General features: G+C 39.4%; 1 protein-coding gene across 2 annotated transcripts; it reads left to right on the forward strand.

Annotated features, from left to right (window-relative positions):
- The first annotated feature begins 242 nt into the window (after positions 1 to 242).
- LOC123507700 (sorting nexin-25-like) lies at positions 243 to 25,046 on the forward strand. 2 transcript variants are annotated; one of them, XM_045260838.1, is made up of 18 exons: positions 243 to 497; positions 908 to 1,077; positions 1,503 to 1,637; positions 2,048 to 2,223; positions 2,720 to 2,906; positions 5,846 to 5,908; positions 7,889 to 8,009; positions 8,158 to 8,322; positions 14,834 to 15,043; positions 15,511 to 15,700; positions 18,826 to 18,962; positions 19,248 to 19,421; positions 19,764 to 20,140; positions 20,514 to 20,771; positions 20,967 to 21,173; positions 21,353 to 21,499; positions 22,032 to 22,170; positions 23,020 to 25,046. In XM_045260838.1, the coding sequence occupies exons 1-18, from the start codon at positions 258 to 260 to the stop codon at positions 23,086 to 23,088; spliced, it is 3,165 nt and encodes a 1,054-aa protein (XP_045116773.1). In that variant the 5' UTR covers positions 243 to 257; the 3' UTR covers positions 23,089 to 25,046. The 2 variants fall into 2 exon arrangements, with proteins under 2 accessions (XP_045116773.1, XP_045116774.1); XM_045260839.1 differs by lacking the exon at positions 5,846 to 5,908.
- The last annotated feature ends 187 nt before the right edge of the window (positions 25,047 to 25,233 follow it).

Genomic DNA, 25,233 nt, shown 5'->3' on the forward strand with positions numbered 1-25,233 from the left:
TATCCTACCTTGCCTTCCTGTTACCATACCATACCATAAATTTTAGATTTTTTTTTATTTAAACTTTTACCTAAACCTCTCTGACTTATATATACAAAGTTAAAAAAAAACTTATCTTATCCTACCTTGCCTTATCTTTCTCATACCTTACCATACCTTAAATAGATTATTTTTATTTAACTTTTCTGTGCCGTCAGCTAAGACTTCCATCCCATAAAGTACCAATGACAATAATAAAACTTTGTGCACAGGTCTGGATGTGGGTGGCTGCTGTGGGGGGGCTGGTAGGGGCCTGGTGTGTGGGCATGGTTTGGGGGTGGGGCAGTGAGGGGGGTGGCATGGGGGTTGTGCTGCCCCTGTCTTTGGTCTGTGGCTGCTTCTCTGCCATGGTCCTGGGTGCCACACTCACCATCACTGCCTACATCAAGCTCTCTGCCAAGCACCAGGTCACCATCAGAGTCCCTGCGGAGATCTCGGCACTGCACTCCATCACCTCAGTGAGTAGTGTGGTCATGGGTCATGGCAGAGTGGTTGTGTGGAGGCAGAGAGTGTGGGGTGTGGCCATCACTGTCTGGGTGGGTGTGGTGAGTTGTGGTTTCTAGTGTGTTGCTTCATAGATGGAGTGTGTGGTATGAAATTAGAGTTGGTATACTGGTACAAATGATAAGTGTCCTAAAGCTGTTCTCTTTCCTATCACCAGTGAATTACATTGTACAAACATCAATTTCTTTTTTAAGTTTAAATTATAATGATTTTGTCCTTTGCCTTGATTTACAAATGCATGATTTACGTTTAGAAAATAAGGCTGTAGATTATCAATTCAAAATGCATTGAATGGAAAAAAAACTTGAAAACAAAAACATTTTAATAAGCAAACTTATAAAGAACACAACTCACCTCCACCCAGAGCATCCGCTGTGATGTGGAGAGCTCACTACCAGCCAGGCACGGGGTGGTCATCAGCCGCAAGATTGACTGTGCCATCAATGAGCTCATCGACACCTTCATTCAGAACAGCGTCACGCCATGGTACACCACCATTGTCAGCGACCCATCCCCCAGCATTGAGACTCTCAGGTCAGTTGAGGTATTGTTGGTTTATTTTATCCTATTTGTAATTTCTTGTTTTTTGGTTTATTTCATGTAAAGGAGTTTGCATAAGAGCTACAAAAATCAAAATGTTCTTACTCTTACAGAAAGTTATAGAAAGGTAATACTTAAAATCTACTCTAGTTCATCCAATGACTCCATCCTATGACTTCAACTGTTTCAGGCTGGAGGTTTCAGCATGCTCATCTTTCAATGTTTGGGTGATCCTTTTTTATTGCTCTTTAGGAACCGACACTCTCAATGGGCCTTTTTTCAAAGTTCTTCTCTCCCCTTAGCCAGTGCCCTTTTCACTAAATAATAATACGTAATGATAATAGTAATAATAATGCTAATAATAATAATAGTAATAATAATAATAATAATAATAATGATAATCCCTCTTGTGACGCCAGGAATGTGTTGTGGTACAGTGTGGTGAGCATTAATGACAGGCTCGGCAAGATGGACCAGGTGCGCTTCCTGACCGGGGGACTGGTCACCTGCCTCACCCGCCACCTGGAACACATCAGGATGGCTCAGGCTGCTGGGTGAGTAACTTACAACACTCACCACTCTCTCATGGCTGACTTGTGTTCTCCACTGTTTCTTAACTCATTCAATACTACAACACTTTTTTTTATCTTGATATTTGGGTATGATTAGACCATTTTATTGACATTAGGAAGGTTCTATTAAGGTCAGAAGATTAGTGGCCACAGTCTTCACTGTTTTAATCTCTCACATGAGGTTCTGAAGCTGTATAAAATCACCAAATAGTAAGCAAAAGGAATATGGAAATGCACCCTGGTATTGAAAGGGGTTAAACTTCTCTTTTTTTAGTTTCATTATGCACTCTGTGACTGATCGTTGTATAGAGCAGAGGTCATTCATCTGCTCTGCCAGCCACATTGAGAATACAGTACCATTGCTTAATACTCCCCACAATGCACATTCTTAGGGAGGGCCGGGGGGAGAGGGGCATCTTCCATCTGGTGCCTCAACTCAGCTCACCTGAAAGAGAGAGGAATTTCCTGCGCCTTGTGGCTGAGCTGCTGGTTGCCCGCTGTCTGCCTCCAGAGTACTCTCGATGCTCTCCACTGCGCAATCTCCTCAAGGAACTTCTGGCTTGCAAAGGTTTATTCTTTATTGGTTGTTGGATTTGTAAGAGTTCTCTGTTACCTTTGTCTGTGTCACTGATATGCTGTTAACTTTCCATCCATTTTTTTTTTCCTTTGTTTTATGTATTTTTTGTCTATATTTTGTACATGATTTCAGTATGAATGTAGTATTTATGCCTGTATTCTCTCTTCAGAGGATTGTAGTGACAGGAATAGACCTGTTGTACTCTGTTCAGTCTTGATTTTTCCTATGCTATGTTTGAATTATTTTGTCTTAATCCCTTATTCATAGTAGTATATAAATACAAACATAGCAATCCATTGGTATGTGATTGATATTCCTGTCTTATTATGGAGAGGTAATAAGAAAAATTATTCAACCCACCAGATAATAGAAGTGACATTTTCTAGTAATTTTAGAAAATGTGAATTATTCAGATATTTGCTTGATGCTCTTGAAGCGACAGTGGTGCCTTGTTTGTAACTCCTGCCTCTCCTGTCTGTGTGCACAGTGTTTGAACCGTTGATTGACCGTGTGTGTGACCCAGACTGGATCAACCAGCGACTGGTGGCTTACCTGAGGCAGCAGCAGGCTGCTGAGGAGCTGCACCGCCGCACCTACATGTATGCCGCCAGTTACGAGGACTTCATCACCCTCATCCACGACTCCACTGACGTGCATGACCTGGAGCACCTCAGGTGAGGTCAACAGTCAGGCCACAGCAGAATGGTAATGTGGTTCTCTATTTCTTTCCTTCTTTTTCCTGTTCTTGGTTTAGGCCTAATTAATAATCAGCCTAGTTATTCCATGTCCTCTCCTTCCTTTGTCTTCAAGCTGAGGTGGGTAACTGGCTTCTGTAAGTAGTGATGATTGAGATTTGAGAAGCATTGCTGTCCATTAAGCCTCCATACATGATGAGTGTGGTCTTAGTCAAGCTTCTAGGAAGAAAATTGTGTAGTTTGTGATTCAAAATATTAGATATAAACTTGTCAACATTTATAAACTGAGAGCAAGATGCTAATATTGAGTTAGATGGAATTTCTCCATTAATGAAAGAAATGTAAAAATGAAAAATCTTCTGGTAAAAAGAAATAATGTACAAACAAAATACCAAAGCATGCTTATGAGAAATGATTGCCATAAATTATTTACTATATTTAGTGAACGAGATTTGAGCTTGATATTAAGTAAGATATTCCATCATAGAACAACTACATTGCTGATTTTCACTGTCAAGTTTGTAGTGTAGCATACCCAATGGTGATATTTCTTGAATAATGCAGTGCAGGTGTACCACTTGTGTGTCTTGCCTTGTCATATATCCCTGGAGTAACTAAATTGATTTGGGAAAAATGGAAAACATTTATTGGGCAGCACATCATTCTCTGTTACAAAACCAGTCAACAGCATCATATTATTACGCAAAACCTAAACCTGCAGATGATTGACGTGTTGAAGGAGTAAAGGTGTGAACAGGTATGCAGGATTTACAACATTAACCTTGAGGGCCATTTGCTTGGTAGGAAATCCTGTCACCTTGAGAAGTATACTACCTGTTATGCAGACAGGTGGGGCCTCCATGCAGTCTGCTGGAACGTGGGTCTTGATCACTTATAATGTTTTCATGGCACCTTTTAACACCTGTGCATTAAGGTCTCAGCTTTGCACAGTGATGTCTCTCATCTCCTGGCTCACATTCTACCCTCAACTTCTTTGTCTTGTTATCTTGATGCCAAGTCAATGCTGGTGAAAAGTGTGTGTAGTTTTATCTTGGTACTACATTTTTGTTTTGAATGGCAGGTTTTATATTCTTGAGAAGAGTTTCTTATTATGCACTTAGTTTTTGTAAAATTCTTGGTAATTTTCAAAGTCCTCATGACTGGATCATCTTTTCTAATTTATATGTAGGCATATTTTTTCAACCTTATATATTTATTGATATATTTATTTATTTATCTTTATTTTCCTGGGGGTAGAAGAGGGAATACTTATTTTCTTTAAGGGCATCAATGCAGTCCTTAGTCTTTTCTTATATGTTGAGAGTTAGGAATGGATTGGTGTGCCAGTTTGCTTGATGTACCAGTGGTGTTATCCAAGCAGCAGATAAACCAACACACTTCATGGATTTATTTCCTGGCAAAACTTTCCTTCTGTTCTTGGCTTCATTGTTTGATTTTCTCTGCACACATTGGAAGTGAAAAAGATGACATTCAAACATACAGCGTGCTATTCTTAAGTGAATATCTCCTTATTAACTTTCAAACAAGCTCCTTGTGTTGTTGAATCAAGCACTTTGTTCACTGTTGCTTTATTTGTGTTTATGCATTAGTTTCAACAATGTATACATTATTCTTCTTTTGTGCATTTTTTTTTTGCCAACACATCTACTGATGTGCTCTTGTTTTGTTTTGCTTACACTCTGAAGTACTTATTTATTTGTTACTTTGTGTTGTGCATTGTATGGAGTGCTGTCTCTAGGAGTAGATTACATATGTCTAGCATTTACAAGAGATAAAAACTAAAAGCAGAGAAATAAGATGGATTAAGAAGATAAACCATGGCACACAGTACAGGCCTCTTAGTATGTGCATCATAATTCCTTACTGAATACACTTATGAGAATTTGATACCACCATAAGTGGCATCATGTCCCAGGCTATAAAGTGTTTACATACTTTATAGTTGTAGCAGACCTATACCGCTAAGCCTCTGACAGAACACAGGCCTGAGGCTATTAAGATACGTAGCTGGAGTTGTATGTATGATGATGGAGAGTAGGCTGATCAGTGGAGTGATTGGTTGCTGTGCTTGTCTAACTCACTTAACCACTCATTGCACACATATAAGCATTCAGATAAGGTTTCAGATCCTACTTGAACCTGGATACCAGCTAATTAACTCACTCTTTGAATTGATAGTTAGTACCCTTCACTGTTATCATCATTATGTTGGAATATACCTTAATTCCAAACATGATGTACAAATAGGTAGAGTACCCTACATGTTTATGACAGCAGTATTGGTTTTGTTGAAAGCCATATATTCTCATGAGTTCATGGGAGTCTTAAAAGATACTAAGTGCCATTCAATAAGTAAGATATATGATGATAATGTAGACATTGTAGACAAGATTTTAAAGATAGGACAAGAAGTAACAGATTGAAGCTTGATAATAGTCATATCTCAAAAGATAAAAAAAAAAAAAAAAAAAAAATTGGTTCATGTGATAAGATGATGAATGAATGAAATAGACTTAGTAATGAGAATGTTACTACAAAGTCATTAGAGAGCTTTAAGAGAAGTTTAGGGAAATGTATGTAAAGGAATGGTAGGTGGACATAGGTGTGTATGTATCACTCAGGGGTTGTCACATGCAGGGCTTCTTGCTGCTTCCATTATGTTCTCTTGTTTTTATGTTCTTAAGACTTCCTGATTCAACGTAAGTAATCATTCCAGATCTCCCATCAAAGGGACAGGTGCAACTGTATGCTTTTTTTTTTTTTTTTTTTTTTTTTTTTTTCTCCCGTTCATTATATGAGAATATTTTGTGGAAGAACTAGTCACTTTTGGGAGTAGACCATTATTCTCTGCTTTGTGACCTTTGTGATGTGCTCAATCATTTGTTTTCATTTATCAGCTTTGACAACTTCTTAGAGTTGGTTTTAGCCTCTGAAAGCACAGAAGACTTGCTGAGGATAAGGTGAGGCCACTCCTTCTTCCTTCTTAGTGTGAAGCTTTGCTAGTATGCCACTGTAATGCTTGCTTCAGCTGGTGTGCTCTCTCTCTCTCTCTCTCTCTCTCTCTCTCTCTCTCTCTCTCTCTCTCTCTCTCTCTCTCTCTCTCTCTCTCTCTCTCTCTCTCTCTCTCTCTCTCTCTCTCTCTCTCTCTCTCTCTCTCTCTCTCTCTCTCTCTCTCTCTCTCTCTCTCTCTCTCTCTCTCTCTCTCTTTGCATTCTGAGTTCAGTTTGGCCAAACACTAATATATTCAATAATACCTAGCTTTTCAATAAATATTACTTGATTAAATTTTGTTTTATGTTTTGTGTATATGATTCAAATGAGTGACACATGTTCCTTCATCTTGCTCTACTTTATTTTTCCAACTCTGGCATCCACTTGGGACACTCTCATAAATTTACAGAATATATGAATGTTTTATTGATAATGTTTAAATTAAGATGTATAGAATTTTATTGATACTCTTTAAGCTGATATGGATAGATTTTTTTTATTTGTGCACATTTTAAAATTTCATGTATATAATTTCTTCTGATATAAGTATGTGAATGTTGTCATATGTAGCAAAAGAGAAGTTCTTCTACATAATGTTAAGGGATCAGTAAGTGCAGTTTTGAAATACTGATAGCTGTAAGACTTGACAAAATTTAGTTCAGACTCACATTGCCCACTGACTGTTGTACATATTTGTTTATATTTTGCTGTGATTGTAACTGATTCTTTTGGCTAATGTTTGTGTGGTGTGTTAGATTACTGGTGTGCCGGAACACTTTCTTGTTTGACATGGTGTGGTGGGCTGGTTTGTTCCTGAGTGTGTTACAGCTCATGGTGTGTTGGTGCCTTGCTAGTGTTCTTAATATGCACACAGTTATACATTGCTCAACAGTAGATATTTTTAATATGTTTTTAACCCAAACCATTCATTGTGTTTACAGATAGAATCTGTGTGAGTCACATCATAGATCATGAAATGCTTACTTTATTTAACATTTCATTCCAAGATTTCATGAAATACACAGCCCAACAAGCTAGTTCTATCTTTCAATTGTCTTACATTTGTTTTTATTCTGCCCAAGTTAATTTGCTGCACTGTATCCCTTATTACCAACTAAGTGAAGAAGGAAATGGCTGTGTTACTATTTCCAATATGTGATGCGTAAGTCTAGTAGGTGTCATCATTGGTTTTGCCTCTTCATACCCAGCTTGTTAAGGTTCATTACTCTGTCTTGCTATGAGATGAGTGCTGATAGTGTCATTTTTTTATCAAGAGGGTAATTGTACAATTGCTAAAGTTACAATCTGAGGGAGGGAACCTTGTACTTGTTCAGTGGGAATTGGAGTGGTATTGTATCTTTGCCTTCTTTTGTACTTGCTTATCAAATCTCCAGAAATTATGCAATCGACTATATGCTCATTGTTTTGGATTTTTCAGTAATATGGATCTAATAAAAAGGAAAATTAAAAAGTAGCTGTGTGTAATTATTGTTAAAAAAAAAAAAAACAGCAAGAGATATTCTGTAGTGAGGTCACTGATTTCAATAGCATGGTCTTATTCTTATGCAGTAGGAAATCATAAGAAAAATAAAAAAGTGTTTAGGAATATTGTTGTAAGACAGGCAAAAGTTTGCTGATGAAGTGTTGTGCATGGTTGGCCTTGACAGTTTATTTACCTCTAACAAAGTAGGTGGTTGTCACTGCTTAAGAATGTATATGTCCATATTTTAGCTAATTCTTGTTCAGCATTATTGCTTTTGTATACTAATTTTAGAATGTGTGAAATTTTCAACCACACACTTCTGTAAGTACAGTATACTATAGTATAGTGCAATGCAATTAAATTTAAGAATTTACAATTTAATCGCCATAATTTTTTAACCTTAGGTTGGTTCTATAGAGACTTTTCTTTGTAGCCTGGTTAACCTAATCTCCTGTCTTCCAAACAGACGGAACATCATCAATGAAATCATGCAAGCAACCGCCATCAATAACCTTAAGAAGGCCAAAGGTGTGGATGTGAGTAAGGACAGCACCCCCCAAGGGCCAGGCAAGGGAGACCTCCTACAGGTGTGTGCTTGGCTGAACATCATTCTTACTTCCTTACCCTGTCCTTGATGTACACACTTGTTTTCTTGTGTATGAAGATTCATCATGTACACTGTTGCTCCAACTTCTCTCTCTCTCTCTCTCTCTCTCCACTTACTGGTTCGTACAGGCCCGCAACCTGAAGCGCTACATCAACCAGCTGACGTATGCCAAGGCCCAATGTGAGAGACGGATAGCAGTCCTCAAGAGTGGGAAGGGAGGTGAGGTGGGCGTGTCAGGCTCATCGGACAAGAATGATGCAAACTTTTCCCTTCAGAATCTCCCGGGAAGAAAGGTTAGCCTGGCCAGTGCTCACTATTTCTGAATAGTTGGTACACTCAGGTATTGGACTCCCAATGCTTCATAGGAAAAGTTTTGTTGTTTTCCTAGTTGCAGTCTCCATTGATATTGAAAACTGAATTTTTTTTCTTTTTACGTTAACCCTTATGTTCTGGTGATTAAACTATTTTCCAATATCCCATGACGGGTAAAAATGGTAAACCTAGAAATTGTCAGAAGACTGTTTGAATACTAATATTTATTTTCTCTTTGTTATTCTGAATACAATGATGTACTTTCTAGCTTGATGTGACCTCTGAAAGTTTAGTTATTGCCTTATCAAGGATTCCTCCTCCTCCTGCTGTGTGATCCGTCAAGCAGAAACAGCTCAGTGAGCGATGACACCGCACAAACACACACACACTCTCTCTCTCTCTCTCTCTCTCTCTCTCTCTCTCTCTCTCTCTCTCTCTCTCTCTCTCTCTCTCTCTCTCTCTCTCTCTCTCTCTCTCTCTCTCTCTCTCTCTCTCTCTCTCTCTCTCTCTCTCTCTCTCTCTCTCTCTCTCTCTCTCTCTCACTCTCTCTCTCTCTCTCTCTCTCTCACACACACACACACACACACACACACACACACACACACACACACACACACACACACACACACAAGAAATCTCTCTCTCTCATCTTGGAAGAGAAATTGTACACTTCAATGAGAGAGACCAGGGTTCACCCTTTTCATATCAAGTTTCAAGCAAATAACATGTAGGTATCATCTTTCTCTCTCTCTCTAGCAGTGAGTAGGTACGGGATGTAAATCGAGGAGTTGTGACCTTGTTGTTCCGGTCCTGGTCTCAGGCCTATCCGAAGATCGGAAATAATGAGCTCTGAGCTCGTTCCGTAGGGTAATGTCTGGCTGTCTCGTCAGAGACTGCAGCAGATCAAACAGTGAACACACACACACACACACACACACCTTGTGACCTTGTTGTCCCAGTGTGTGGTGTGTGCCTGGTCTCAGGCCTATCCCAAGATCAGAAATAATGAGCTCTGAGCTCGTTCCATAGGGTAACGTCTGGCTGTCTCGTCAGAGACTGCAGCAGATCAAACAGTGAAACACACACACACAAGACGTGGTCGAGGAAGGACGCAATACCGTCGCTCCCGAGAATCAGCTGATCTTCACTACCTTTGTTTGGGTTTGCAGTGGCCTGGGCGATTATTGTGGACTCGTTTTTTTTTTCATGAATACAGTGTTACAAAATCATGAGTGAGAAAGAGATTCTATCTAAATGCAGGTATGTGACACGGGAAAGAATGAAAGCTGATGATGACAATGTTGGTGAGGGAGAAAGAGAATTCGAAGGCTTTGATGCGGCGCAAACTTCACTATTTGATAGAGTCTTGACTAACGAACGTAAATTAGATAAATTGATAAAGGAGAGTATGGGAATGAAAGAGAATGAAGAACAGGATAAAGAGCTCCAGAAATTGAAAGAAAGGATAAAAAGAGTGGAAGAAAACGAAACTAGGCTAAGAACCGAAAATGAAGAATTAAAAGTCCAAATAGCGAACTACAAGAAATTGATGGAAGAAGGACTCGGTAAAGCCGAGAAAGAAAAAGAGAAGCTAAAAGATCTAGTTAACAAAGAAGAAGAAAGAGTACAAGATGTGATTAAAAAAGAAGTACAAGCATGGAGAATCCAAGATAAGAAAGACAAGGAATCATTTCAGGAAGTATTTCAAGAACAGTTAAAAGAAAGAGATGAAAATATGACAAACAAAATGATAGGAGTCCTCAAGAAAAAAGAAAATTTACTAAGAGAAATTGCAGAAAAAAAAGATTGTAATTATTTTTAGACTGAAAGAAAAACATTTTAAATATAGACCAAGAAGGGAAAAGGACGAAATGAAATCAGTAAAAGACCTACTAAAACATCTGAATGACGAGGATAGACAGAACTTAGAAGAGGAAGTAGAAGAAATCCATAGAATGGGACCATATCAAGAAGGAACAGTGAGACCAATTAAGATATTACTAAAATCACAAGCAGCAGCAGAAGAAGTACTATATAGAAAAACAAAACTCAGAGAAACAGAAGGTTGCAAATATATATATATATATATATATATATATATATTATATATATATATATATATATATATATATATAAAGAAAAATAGAAACGAGGAGGAAAGGAAGAGACACAATGAACTGGTGGCAGAAGCAAGAAAAAAAAATAATGAAAGGTCAGAGGAGGAGAAGAAGGCATTTTTTTGGAGAATTATAGGAGACAGGATAAGGAAATGGTATATAAAAGAGAAGGAAGAGAAAAAATGGAGCAAGTTTAACTAAAATGATAAGAACAAGAGATTAAAATGATGTATACAAACATAGATGGGATTTTATCTAGTAAATTAGAATTAAGAGATTACATAAAGAAAGAAGAACCAGATATTGTATGCCTGGTGGAAACAAAGTTAAATGAGGCAATAAAATAGACATAGATAAAAGGTATAATATATGGAGGAGAGACAGAGTGGGTAAAGGAGGAGGAGTCATGATGATGTTAAGGAAGGAGATAGTGGTAAATCAAGTGGAGTTTGGGGAAGGAAAATCAGAAATACTGTATGTTAAGATGCATATTAATAAAAAGGAGTTAACAATCATTGGAACATATGTGCCACCAAAAACAAACTCATGGACTAACCAAGAATATAGAGACATGATAGATGACACAATAAGGAGTCTTACAAGAATCATTAAAGAAAGGAGAAAAGTGATATTGGTAGGAGATTTCAACTGTAAGGAGGTGGACTGGGAAAATTATGAAAGTGGTATGGGGGAAGATGCCAGGGAGATAGATTCCTGAACCTAATGATAGATAATTTGATGGTCCAAAGAGTAAAGGAAAACACAAGATTCAGAGGAAACGATGAGCCGGCGAGATTGGACCTAGTTTTTACAAGGGATATACCAATTAACGATGATATAAGATATAAGTGCCCATTGGGAAAGAGTGACCATGTAATATTAGAAATGGATATAGAAGAAGGAAAGGAAGATAGAGATGAATCATACAAAGGAGACCGATTAAATTACAGAAAGGCTGATATTGAGAATCTCAAGAACTATTTTAAAACGTAAACTGGGAGGAGATGGAAAACTCATTAACGGTTCAAGAGAAATATAACTTATTTTTGGAAATATACAAAACAGGGGTCAGGAATATGTCCCAAATATAGACCTAAAGAAGAAGGAAAGAAAGATTGGTTTAATGCAAGATGTGCTAGGGCAAAGGAGAAACGAGATGGAGCATGGAAAAGGTGGAGAAGAAACAGAAATCCAGAAAATAAGGAAAACTTCAAAACAGCAAGAAATGAATATGCTAAGGTGAGAAAGGAAGAAGAAAGAACTATGAAAAGGACATTGTCGAAAAATGTAAGGAACAACCAAAATTGTTCTACAGATTCATAAATGGAAAAATAAGACAAAAAGAAACAATAGAAAGGTTAAAAGGAGAAACGGAATGGTGGAAGACCCAAAAGTATGGCAGAACTGTTAAATAGTAAATTTCATGAGGTCTTTACTAAGGAATCCAAATTTGAAAGACCACAGGGTAATAGAGAGACTGTCCATATGAAAGAGATTAAAGTAACCAAGCTTGAAATAAAAAAGTTGATGACGGAACTAGATGAGGAAAAGGCAATGGGACCGGATGAAGTCTCAGGCAGAATACTGAAAGAATGTAGGAAGAACTAGCAAGTCCTATATACAACATCATAAAATGCTCAATAGAAAATGGAACAGTGCCAGTGGAGTGGAAAAGAGCTGAGGTGGTTCCCATATATAAGAGTGGAAGGAAGGAAGAACCTTTAAATTACAGACCGGTATCACTAACTAGTGTAATATGCAAGATGTGTGAAAAAGTAATAAAGAAGCAATGGATTGAGTTTCTTGAAGACAACAAATATTATCAAATAGCCAATTTGGTTTTAGAAAAGGTCGGTCATGTGTAACAAATTTATTGAGTTTCTACTCTAGAATAGTTGATAAAGTACAAGAGAGAGAGGATGGGTTGACTGTATTTATTTAGATTTAAAAAGGCTTTGATAAAGTGCCACATGAAAGATTACTATGGAAGTTAGAGGAGAAGGGTGGCTTAAAAGGAAGCACATTGAGATGGATGAAGAATTACTTGAGGGGAGAGAAATAAGGACGATAGTTAAAGATATGAAGTCCAAGTGGAGAACAGTAGACAGCGGAGTGCCACAGGGTCAGTATTGGCACCAATACTTTTCTCGTATATATAAATGACATGCCAGAGGAGTGAACAGCTACATAAATCTGTTTGCGGACGATGCGAAACTGTGCAGAGTCATTAAACAAAAGAGGATTGTGAAATACTACAGGAAGACTTAAACAAGATCTGGAAATGGAGCAAAAATGGGAGATGGAATTCAATGTGGACAAAAGCCATGTCATGGAAATGGGAAAAGTGAAAGACGACCAGTGGGAATCTATAAGATGGGAGATGGAGTAGAACTAGAAAAAGTAAAAAAGGAAAAGGACTTGGGAGTGACAATGGAAGAAAACAATCAACCGGTAAGCCATATTGATAGAATTTTCAGAGAGACATATAATTTGCTAAGGAATATTGGATTAGCATTTCACTATATGGACAAAGAAATGATGAAGAAATTGATAAGTACTAAAATAAGACCTAGATTGGAATATGCAGGAGTTGTGTGGACTCCATAAAAAGAAACACATAAGAAAATTGGAGAGACTACAAAAAATGGCTACAAGAATGGTTCCAGAATTTAAAGGGATGACATATGAGGAGAGACTAAAGGCTATGGATCTACCAACCTTGGAACAGAGAAGAGAGAGGGATCTGATACAAGTTTATAAATTGATTAACGGAATGGATGAAGTGGATAATGAGAAACTGATCCTGAGAGAAGAATATGACATTAGAAGCACAAGATCGCATAGTAAGAAACTGAGGAAGGAAGATGTCTGAGAGATGTTAAAAATTTAGTTTCCATAAAGATGTGTTGAGACTTGGAACAGTTTGAGTGAGGAAGTGGTGTCAGCAAAGAGTGTACATAGTTTTAAAGAAAAATTGGATAAGTGTAGATATGGAGATGGGGCCACACGAGCATAAAGCCCAGGCCCTATAAAACTACAATTAGGTAAATACACACACACACACACACACACACACACACACACACACACACACACACACACACACACACACACACACACACACACACAGTCTGGTAGCTCAGTGGTTAGAGCTGGCTTCACAAGCCAGAGGACCGGGGTTCGATTCCCCGGCCGGGTGGAGATATTTGGGAGTCTCCACTTTCACATGTAGCCCCTGTTCACTTAGCAGTGAGTAGGTACGGGATGTAAATCGAGGAGTTGTGACCTTGTTGTCCCGGTGTGTGGTGTGTGCCTGGTCTCAGGCCTATCCGAAGATCGGAAATAATGAGCTCTGAGCTCGTTCCATAGGGTAACGTCTGGCTGTCTCGTCAGAGACTGCAGCAGATCAAACAGTGAAACACACACACACACCCTTGATCGTCTTCCCAGAACACAAGAAGCACGCCTGCATCTACGTGAGCCACTCTGGGTTCTCAATACGATGTTTGGAGTCTGTTCTCCATCACCACTATCTCTGTCTTCTCTCTGTTCTGAGAAAACAGGTGGATCCTCTGAATCATTTTCCGAGTCTTCACTACTGCTGTCTTCGCTTTTTTCAGTTTCTTCCTCATAATCACTGTCACTGTAGTCAGGCTCAGAAGCACTGCTAAATAAAAATTATTTGTCTTGTTCCATAGTGAGTTATGAACTGAGACATCCCTTCGCTCTTATCAGGGTGCTTATCAGGGTCACTGAGGTTGCCTAGTGTCGCCCTCAGAATTGGAGAATAGCTTAATTATCCCTAAATATACAGAGCTAGTGGCAACACTACGGGTGGAAAAAGAAGCCAGATACTTCCACTCACCATCTGACTCGAGAAACCGTGCGTGGAGCTCAAACATGAGGCGCGAAAATTCTTGATTACAGGAACGATCGCTGTCGCTACGGACGTTCATATATGATCGCCGGAACATAAGGGTTAAGGCCTATAGTGCCTGTAGGCACACTTGAAGAGTGTATGGGAAGCGCTGTTCAGCTTCCGCCCATTAGTGGCGCAGGCAATTTTATTTATAGTGTTACCCATATTAGGGCCCATATCACCCCCGAAGCTCATCATGGGTGTAACCACCTAGAACCTGGGTATCATGGTGACATGTAGGTAACTTTAAACCACTCGACAAATGGCAAAGTGTTTAAGGCTGTACGTGGTGGGATTCAAACCTACCCGTGGACGTCTGCCCAATCCCACGCTCACCACCTTATCCACTACGCCACTGCCTCCCTAATTGTGCTAATGATTGTGTAATAAGATGGGTTAGATTATAAACCAAGCAGTGGTATGGAAGAATATGATTGTCATGTGATGTCATGGCAGATCCTGATGTTCCAAGCACTCATGGAGTCGGCATTTGCTCGACGGTATTTCTCCATTTACTTGGATGAGATTGGTCAGGGCGCTCTCATCTGCTTCTGGTCAGCAGTGCAGGAACTGAGACAAGCAGACAAAAGGCTCCACCATCAGCTGGCTACAGAAATCTACTACACCTACCTCAGCCCTCAGACACCTCCTGTCAAGGTGGACAAGGTGATTCATCTGTCATGGTTTTGTTGTTTTTTGTGTATCATAAAACAGTAGAATTCTTGATATCATTTGATATTACTTCTAATCAGTCTTCCCATCCTCATTCAGTAAGATTCATCTGCTGATTTAAAATGTCTTAAAAAAATTCAAGTTCTTGATATTGCCTTTCTTGAATATTAAGTGCAAGTCTCTTTGTATCTTACCAACATGCTGAGATCTGCTCTCAAAGGAAGCTAGTCCAGACAAGAAACTTTTCATATTTCATAGTGGACATGGATTCCTACTCTTTTCACATTGCCATTTTATATTGTCGTCTACAATAAACTTGAAGTGCAGGGGCAGCATTCTTCCAATCCAGCTGTATAGTGTATGATGTGGCTGTTCTTTCTCTAGTGTGTACAGTTAAGTAGAGAAGCCATTACTTAATTTTTCATCTCAGTGATACCTTTCTTTGTTTATTGGTGTTACAGCCAACACTACGGGGTGTAGAGGCCTTCCTTCTGGGCAACAGGGGCCCAGAGGTGCTTTATGAAATAGGGGAGGAGGTGGAGAGGACACTAGAGGAAAGGCATTACACTGGATTTCTTGTTTCTTCCACCTACCATGCCATGATTCACCAAGCAGCACTTCAAGGGGTGGACTTCATGACAGAGTGTGCTGGTAAGTGTGTGTGTGTGTGTGTGTGTGTGTGTGTGTGTGTGTGTGTGTGTGTGTGTGTGTGTGTGTGTGTGTGTGTGTGTGTGTGTATTTACCTAATTGTATTTACCTAATTGTAACATACGGGAAAAGAGCTATGCTCGTGTTGTCCCGTCTCCATATCTATTAATGTCCAGCTTTTTCTTAAAATCATGAATATTCCTTGCGTTGACCACTTCCACGTCTAAACTATTCCATGCTTCCACCCTTCTATGAGGGAAGCTATATTTTTCACATCTCTCCTATAAGTGGCCATTTTAGTTTTTTCCCATGCCCTCTCGACATTCTTTCATTCCACATACACAGATCTTCCCTATCCATTTTTCCATGCCAATCATCACTCTGTATATTGCTATCAGGTCTCCCTTTCTTCTGTTTTCCAGGGTCGGAAGTTGCATTCTTTTCAGTCTGTCTTCATAAGTCAAATCTCTTAAGTCAGGCACCATTTTTGTTGCAGCCCTCTGTACTTTCTCTAGTTTCCTTATGTGTTTCTTTAAGTTCGAGCCCACTGTATTGTTGCATATTCAAGCCTCGGTCTTATCATTGCAGTAATTATTTTCTTCATCATTTCTTCATCTAAATATACGAACGCCACTCTTATGTTCCTCAATAAGTTCAATACTTCTCCAATTATTTTGTTTATATGTCTCTCTGGCGATAGGTCATTGGTAATTGTCACCCCAAGGTCTTTTTCTTCATGACTGGTTTTATGTCTTCATTTCCTATCTTGTACATACTCCTGATTCTTCTTTCACTCTTGCCAAACTCTATTTTCTTGCATTTTGTCGTGTTGAACTCCATTTGCCATGTACAGCTCCATTTCCATATTCTGTCCAAGTCTTCCTGGAGTAGTTCGCAATCTTTGTCACATCTCACTTTTCTTAACAATTTTGCATCGTCTGCAAATAGGCTCACATAACTGGACACCCCATCCACCATGTCATTTATGTAGACCGCGAACATTACTGGTGCCAACACTGATCCCTGTGGAACTCCACTCTCCACCAAGCCCCATTCTGATGGTCTGTCCTTAATTATTGTTCTCATTTCTCTTCCTACCAAAAGTCTTCCATCCATTTTAGTAAACTGCCATGCACTCCTCCTACCATTTCAAGTTTCCAGATCAGTCTCCGGTGTGGTACCTTATCAAAGGCCTTTTTTAAATCCAGATATATTCCATCAGCCCAACCATCTCTCTTTTCCTGTATTACATCTATCACCCTCGAATAGTAACATATCAGGTTTGTCGCATGAACGCCCTTTTCTAAAACCAAATTGACACTCACAAAGTATGTCATTTTTCTCCAAGAAGTCTGTCCATCTATTCTTCACCACCCTCTCACACATCTTAGCTACCACACTTGTAAGTGACACTGGTCTATAGTTCAATGGGTCTCTCTTGTTACCTGATTTATAGATTGGGACAATGTTAGCTCTTTTCCAGTCTGTGTCCAGTCCAGTGTGTGTGTGTGTGTGTGTGTGTGTGTGTGTGTGTGTGTGTGTGTGTGTGTGTGTGTGTGTGTGTGTGTGTGTGTGTGTGTGTGTGTGTGTGTGTATTTACCTAGTTGTAGTTTTACAGGGTCTGGACTTTACGCTCGTGTGGTCCCATCTCCATATCTACATTTATCCAATTTTTCTTTAAAACTATGCACACTCGTTGCTGACACCACTTCTTCACTCAAACTGTTCCAAGTCTCAACACATCTTTGCGGGAAACTATATTTTTTAACATCTCTCAGACATCTTTCCTTCCTTAGTTTTTTAATATGCGATCTTGTGCTTCGAATGTCATATTCTTCTCTCAAGATCAGTTTCTCATTATCCACTTGATCCACTCTGTTGATCAATTTATAAACTTGTGTCAGATCCCCTCTCTCCCTTCTCTGTTCCAGGGTTGGTAGATCCATAGCTTTTAGTCTCTCCTCATATGTCATCCCTTCAAATTCTGGAACCATTCTTGTAGCCATTATTTGTAGTCTCTCCCACACAACTCCTGCATATTCCAATCTGGGTCTTATTATAGTACTTATCAATTTCTTCATCATTTCTTTTTCCATGTAGTGAAATGCTAATCCAATATTCTTTAGCAAATTATATGTCTCTCTGAAGATGCTATCTATATGGCTTACCGGTTGATTATTTTCCTCCATTGTCACTCCCAAGTCCTTTTCCTTTTTTACTTTTTCTAGTTCTACTCCATCTCCCATCTTATAGATTCCCACTGGTCGTCTTTCACTCTTTCCCATTTCCATGACATGGCTTTTGTCCACATTGAATTCCATTTCCCACTTTTTACTCTATTTCCAGATCTTAATTAAGTCTTCCTGTAGTATTTCACAATCCTCGTTTTGCTTTATAACTCTGCACAGTTTCGCATCGTCCGCAAACAGATTTATGTAGCTGTTCACTCCCTCTGGCATGTCATTTATATATATGAGAAAAAGTATTGGCCCCAATACTGACCACTGTGGCACTCCACTTTCTACCGCTCTCCACTTGGACTTCATATCTTTAACTACCGTTCTTATTTTTCTCCCCCTCAAATAATTTTCCATCCATCTCAATGTGCTCCCCTTTAAGTCACCCTTCTCCTCTAACTTCCACAGTAATCTTGCATGTGGCACTTTATCAAATGCCTTTTTTTAAATCCAAATAAATACAGTCAACCCATCCCTCTCTATCTTGTACTCTTTCAACTATTCTAGAATAGAAACTCAATAAATTTGTTACACACGACCAACCTTTTCTAAAACCAAATTGGCTATTTGATAATATTTTGTTTTCAAGGAACTCGATCCATTGTTTCTTTATTAATCTTTCACACATCTTGCATATTACACTAGTTTGTGTGTGTGTGTGTGTGTGTGTGTGTTTTTGTATAGCATTATAGGTGAAAATGTACATGTTACTGATTAACTTACATAAGTATGCATTAAATATAAGAAATTATCTTACATAAAGACACTCTGGCTGCCACAAGGCACTGACCACTCTGGTAGACCTTGATAAAACACATATATGTATACTAGGCATACATATACTTGTATATTCTCAGCTAATTTTCTAAATGATCCCTCTTCCTCTCACAGATGAGACAGGACCTGGCACGGGTGAGGGAGGACCCACAGAGACAGTGGAACAAGTGCAGTTACAGCTGTCAGACCATTCCACCTACGCTAGGAACAAGCTGGCACACCTTCAGGAGAGACTGACCAACAAGCTTCTTGTCAGTAATTGTATTTATAAGGTTTAACATTCTTTATGCATGCATTTGATGTATGAAAAATTGATGATATGATGTGTGTTTCATTGACATTTGTAATATGAAATCAAAACAAACAAGAAGAAATTAATATACAATCATGTATATCTTGTTGCTGATGTATGAATAATTAATAGCATGTGTACTCTTTGACATCATTGAAATGTTTTAAAGATTTTGAAATGTCTGAACTTTACCTATTTCATAAGCAGTTGCGTCTATATTTACATTGTTTCTTGATCCCTATAGGCTCTTCAGGCCCTTCGGCAGAGTGGAAAGGCTGACCCTAAGGTCATCACGCATCTGGAGGGGGAGATCACACAGCTGCGGAGTGACCACAAGCTGCTGGAAACACACGTGGAGAGAACAGCCCTGTGGAGTGACAACATTGGGAACTGGAAGGTGCACGTGCAGAGTGTTCAGGTGAGAGGTCAGGAAGATTAAAGGAGGGGAGAGGGATTAAGAGATTTACATTTTGTATTGAAACGGCAATGTCATAATGTTAGAGGAGGAAGAGGGATGAAATAAGGGCAACAAGAGGTAGGAGGATGGTGGCTCATGAAAAGAAGCAGTATTATTTATCAGTCTTATATATGTTGTATGTATTTCATCTTTTACTCATACAATACAATTTATGTTCCCTTGTGTATGTTCATTGTTATGCTTTGGTGACATGTTTCAGTTTTTAGTTATAAAGTGTTTCATATCTAAAATTTCCATGCATTGTTCATATATTGCTCCTCACAAGCCACTGTCACACTTCAGTTTGTTGAGGAGAAAGACATCCCTCACCTTGTGCTTCTTGTCCACCTTAACTCGGAGGAAATCAAGCCGGCCACCACTACAGCAGCCACAACTACTGCTGCTACCACCGCCACCACCAACACTACCACCACCACCACCATCACTGCCACCGTTGCCACCACTACCACCATCACCACCTCCCCTTCCATCTCTTCCATCTCTATAAGTCAGGAACTCTCCCCTGGGTCTCTCCTCCCTTCATCTGGCTCCTCCACCTCCACCTCCCCCACTGCCTCCCTTGTCTCCCTGGAATCTGCTGTGGCCACCTCTGCTCCAGACAATGGTTGGGTCCTTGTCAGGAAACTGCCACAGCTGATTGATCTTCACCGCAAGTTGTGGTGTGTGTTCCCTTCTTTGTCTTAAACATTTCATGATGCATTAATTCAGTGCAGATGTTGGTCAAGAATGTTGTGAATCTGTTCATGTTAAATCTAACATTTTTTTTTAGATGAAAGTTGTGCTTGTGTATCGTGCAATGTAGACCTTGGAGTTTGAGATCTTTAGCATCTTGCCAATGACAATATATGCAAACTTTGCTCTATGATAATATCCAGAAAGTAAAAAAAAAAAAACTAACCATCTTCTGAACAGATCAAAGGATCTAAGATTGAAGGAAACACCAGACACAATGGAAGGGAATATTGTAGCTTATTTAACTTCTTGCCATGGATGTCTATGGGAAACTGTACTAAATGCATTCTCTTCTCACAGTCAGATATCCCCTTGCATGAAGGCCCTGGAACTCCCCTCAGTTCCCACCAAGATCCTGTTTGGCAAGGCCATGGACAAGACTCACCTAGAGCGTGTGAGGATGGTGGCGCAGAACTACTTTGATGCCATCTTGAGCGATGACAAGCTCTGCAACTCAGAGCTCATTTATGCTTACCTGTCGCCTTCACCTGAACACCTGAAGCAGGTGGAGATACAGCGAAAGAAATCGAAGTTTTCTTTTTCTACATTCTTCAGAGGGTATTTTAGTTCAAAAGTTGCTTCTCTTGCATGATGTGACCAAAGACTGTATGAGCATGTGTGTGATGGATGTCATGAACTTTTTGCATATTGAACATCAATGCTTTTAGGAGTATTATATAAAAGTATTTTGAATAATTTCAAATTATTTTCACCACCAACTTGCCACTAAATGTTTCCTTCTGACCATGATAGGGGGGATGCCAAGAGTGACAGTGATGAGGAGGACATTGGCCTCATGATGGATGTGGGGGAGACGTCTGGGGACGGTGGTAAGGACTCAGTGGCTGAGCCTCTCTTTTCCTTCCTGGAGGAGCTATGTGAGCTGAGAGGTGTCAGCAAGTGGCTCAGGAAGACACTCATCTCCTTTGTGCAGATCACCTATGGCAAGACCATTACCAGGTAGAGTCTGGCTGCCTGTTGTGACTGTGTACTTGTGAACTTCAGTTTTAAGAATATTACACTCGCTTCCACAGTAGTCTGTATTTGTCCTTGATTCTTTATAGGTCTTCTGATTTGCTGCAGTTTCCTTGTCTTTAAATACCTGTTTATTTAATTCATTATTTGTATTTACCTCTCAGGCACGTGCGGGAAACTGTTCTGGGTCTGTTGAGCGAGTCAATGGTCCTGTATTATATGCACACTGTGAGGGACAACCTGTGGCCATCACATGAAGGGTTGCACGCCACACAGCAGCCACGCACTGAGGAGGACAAACTCAGAACTAGGTGTGTGTGTGTGTGTGTGTGTGTAATTTACCTCGGTTGTCTGCTGGTCACCCAGCCAGTCTTTCCCATTACGGAGCGAGCTCAGAGCTCGTAGACCGACCGTGTGTGTATTCTTCATATATCACAAGTTTTTAATCTATAAAGTGAAAAAATTTGAGCAGATCATAAAAGACATTACATAATATTGTGAAAAGACTTAGAATTTAGAGAACTTGAGAATTCAAACTAAATAAGTTTTGTAACTGGTGTCATATAACTGTTGTTGTGGCATCCTAAGCCATCAGTCACTTGAAAAATAATTCAGGTATATCCAGAATACTTCTTAAGAAACACCCAAAGGAATGGAAACTGTCTTTCACACTTAACTAAAGGAATGGAACCTGTCTTTTGCACTTACATAAGCAGAATTGAGCTGTGATATATAGAAATTGCAGAGAAAGGAATATTAGAACAAATGTATGAGTATCACAGTGAGACCTATTGCAATGTGCTTACATAAAAGACTGCTAGATCCAGGTGCTTTCCCTGACAGGTATGAAGCACGTGAACAGTTTGTGAACAACCTACCGGTGCTGCTCTGCACATTAGTAGGGCAACAAAATGCCCGCCGGGGAGCCACCAAGCTGTTCACAACACTGCAGCATCATGCACTCAACAAAAACCTCTTCTATGTGAGCTCTGTTTTGTTTTGCTGCATTGTGTTTACAATGTTTTTGTTGCCAGGTTAACAAATTTGCCTGTCATTTTTCTTCAAAATGCATATACAGTGTTCATTGTGTCGGTATAATGTTACTGTCTTGTTTTATCAAATATTTATATAAAACTCTGCATGTTCAAAGTGTAAAGGTATGCCTTGATCTTATGTATGAAAATGACACACACACACACACACACACACACACACACACACACACACACACACACACACACACACACACACACACACACACACACACACACACACACACACACGGCCCGGTAGCTCAGTGGTTAGAGCGCTGGCTTCACAAGCCAGATGACTGGGGTTCGATTCCCCGGCCGGGTGGAGATATTTGGGTGTGTCTCCTTCACGTAGCCCTGTTCACCTAGCAGTGAGTAGGTACGGGATGTAAATCGAGGAGTTGCGACCTTGTTGTCCTGGTGTGTGGTGGGTGCCTGGTCTCAGGCCTATCCGAAGATCGGAAACAATGAGCTCTGAGCTCGTTCCGTAGGATAACGTCTGGCTGTCTCGTCAGAGACTGCAGCAGATCAAACAGTGAATTACACACACACACACTCTCTCTCTCTCTCTCTCTCTCTCTCTCTCTCTCTCTCTCTCTCTCTCTCTCTCTCTCTCTCTCACACACACACACACACACACACACACACACACACACACACACACACACACACTCTCTCTCTCTCTCTCTCTCTCTCTCTCTCTCTCTCTCTCTCTCTCTCTCTCTCTCTCTCTCTCACAACACAATTTATTGGTGTCTTCTTTGTCGGTCATCCTTAACACATTACTCTCCTCTCTACAGAATGGGCTAGAGGTGTTACTGAAGGAACTCTTCCCAGAGCTTCAGGAACACATAGATAAGAAGACTTAAATCCAAGGGTGTGCTGCTCAGACCATAAGTTCTGTCAAGTTCAACTCAGTCTAATTATTACCATTACAGCAGTCTTAGACACATACAACATTCCCAATCAGGATCATACAATTGCTCACTCAACTGAAGTTATTTTCTTACTTAAATTTAAGAGAAGGAAAGAATTTTATATCTAAAAAGTATAAATTAGGCATCGATGACTACACTGAACAGTTTCTCCATTATTAAGGTTCTCCAGCCAAGCACTCCTTAGGTAATATGCTATTTTATATCAGCACTCTTTTTTTTTTTTTTTTTTTTTGCTATGTTTTATATTGATTTATTTCCATTATTTTTACAAGCATAATTTGTAAGTAACTGGGAAAGCTGATGCAATTTTAAAGCTTAGTGATATGTGTTGTAAGTGATGAATGTGATGCAGATGTCACTGTACATGAAGGATCAGTGTTAAGATCTTCCTGCTAGTACTTATAGCTTGTAAAGGTCAGGTTATGGAGAAAGAATCCAGGAGTACAGAGCAAATATTTAAATAGGGAAGAAAACAATGATTATCAGATTATAACATTCCCTGCTGTAGTGGAGTTCTGTTGAGCTGTGTTCAAGGTAGGTGTGGTTTGTAATATTTCACAAATGATGCAATGATATTATAGCTGGAGTGGAGTGATAAACCTATTATATTTATTGTATGTAGTGAGAATCAAGCAGTGGTGATGATGGAAAGAAAAAAAAACCCACAAATATTTGAAGTTGGAGTGTCAGTGATAAAAGATAGATTGCGTTGCTTCATCCATGGGCAGAGAAAGAATGAGAATGACTAGGAAGGTGTTAATTTGTACTTTAACTCTTTCACTGCAATATATAACAATTAACAGGACCAAAAGTAATGCGTGAAATCTTTTAAGCATGCATAAGGAAGAAGGGGAGAGAATATATTTTACAATTTCTACCGAATTGATAGATTCATTGTAGCTGTAGAACAAGTGAAAATACCTCACAGTGATAAACAACTCAAGAAAGGTGTACCAAATAGCAGTCAAGGGGTTAAAGTGAAATGCAGAGTGATTGTTTAGAGATTAATGAAGATAGGATGAGGAAGTGAGGCAAGACTGCAAGGATTGAGAAGAACACACAATGGTGAAACTTGCCTCTCAAAACTAATGACAATGACGAATCTTCCATTGTTTGTGAAAGTTGCTTTATTTTGTGTTTTGTTGAAATATTGTGTTGGTAAGTAACATTCCTATTACATGGAAGCTTTAGACATGCCAAAGATTTTCCTGATATTGTGATGCATTTATGTAATATTTTGTGATGTCAGTTATTTATGTCTTGAGTGTGTTGCCATGATGAATGCATGACCAGAGGTATGGAAAGGTATTTATTCCTGTCTTTCACCATTTCAGTGGGCGGTGAGCCATGCATGTAAGATTTGATGTTGTGAATGTTGATGTTTGTTTCCGTGTCCTTGGGATGAATGGCTTAATTCCCCTAATGAGTGATGTGGCTTTATTAAACCCTTCAGTACCATGACACATTTTCATAATGATACTGCTTACTACTAGGTAATTTTATACAGCTTCAGAAACTTATGTGGGGATTGAAGTACCAAAGATCTTCTGTCCTCCATAGACCCTAATGTAAATAATATTGTCTAATCATACCCAAAACTCATGGTAGAAAGGTGTCCCAGTATTGAAGGAGTTAAAGAATCACTGGCTTTCAAGATTGGTGTAATTGAGGTAATGAGGGACTTGGCTGCCTGTGAATGATGTGGATGTGTTAGGGAATGGCTCAGCTGAATCAGGAAATGATGTTATTGCATTGGTGAATGATGTAATTTGTTATGCATTATTCAAATGTGGTAATGAACAATGTGCAGTCTCTCTCTCTCTCTCTCTCTCTCTCTCTCTCTCTCTCTCTCTCTCTCTCTCTCTCTCTCTCTCTCTCTCTCTCTCTCTCTCTCTCTCTCTCTCTCTCTCTCTCTCTCTCTCTCTCTCTCTCTCTCTCTCTCTCTCTCTCTCTCTCTCTCTCTCTCTCTCTCTCTCTCTCTCTCTCTCTCTCTCTCTCTCTCTCTCTCTCTCTCTCTCTCTCTCTCTCTCTCTCTCTCTCTCTCTCTCTCTCTCTCTCTCTCTCTCTCTCTCTCTC

The sequence above is a fragment of the Portunus trituberculatus genome, chromosome 23 (genome assembly GCF_017591435.1).
Source record: "Portunus trituberculatus isolate SZX2019 chromosome 23, ASM1759143v1, whole genome shotgun sequence".
NCBI lineage: Eukaryota > Metazoa > Arthropoda > Malacostraca > Decapoda > Portunidae > Portunus > Portunus trituberculatus.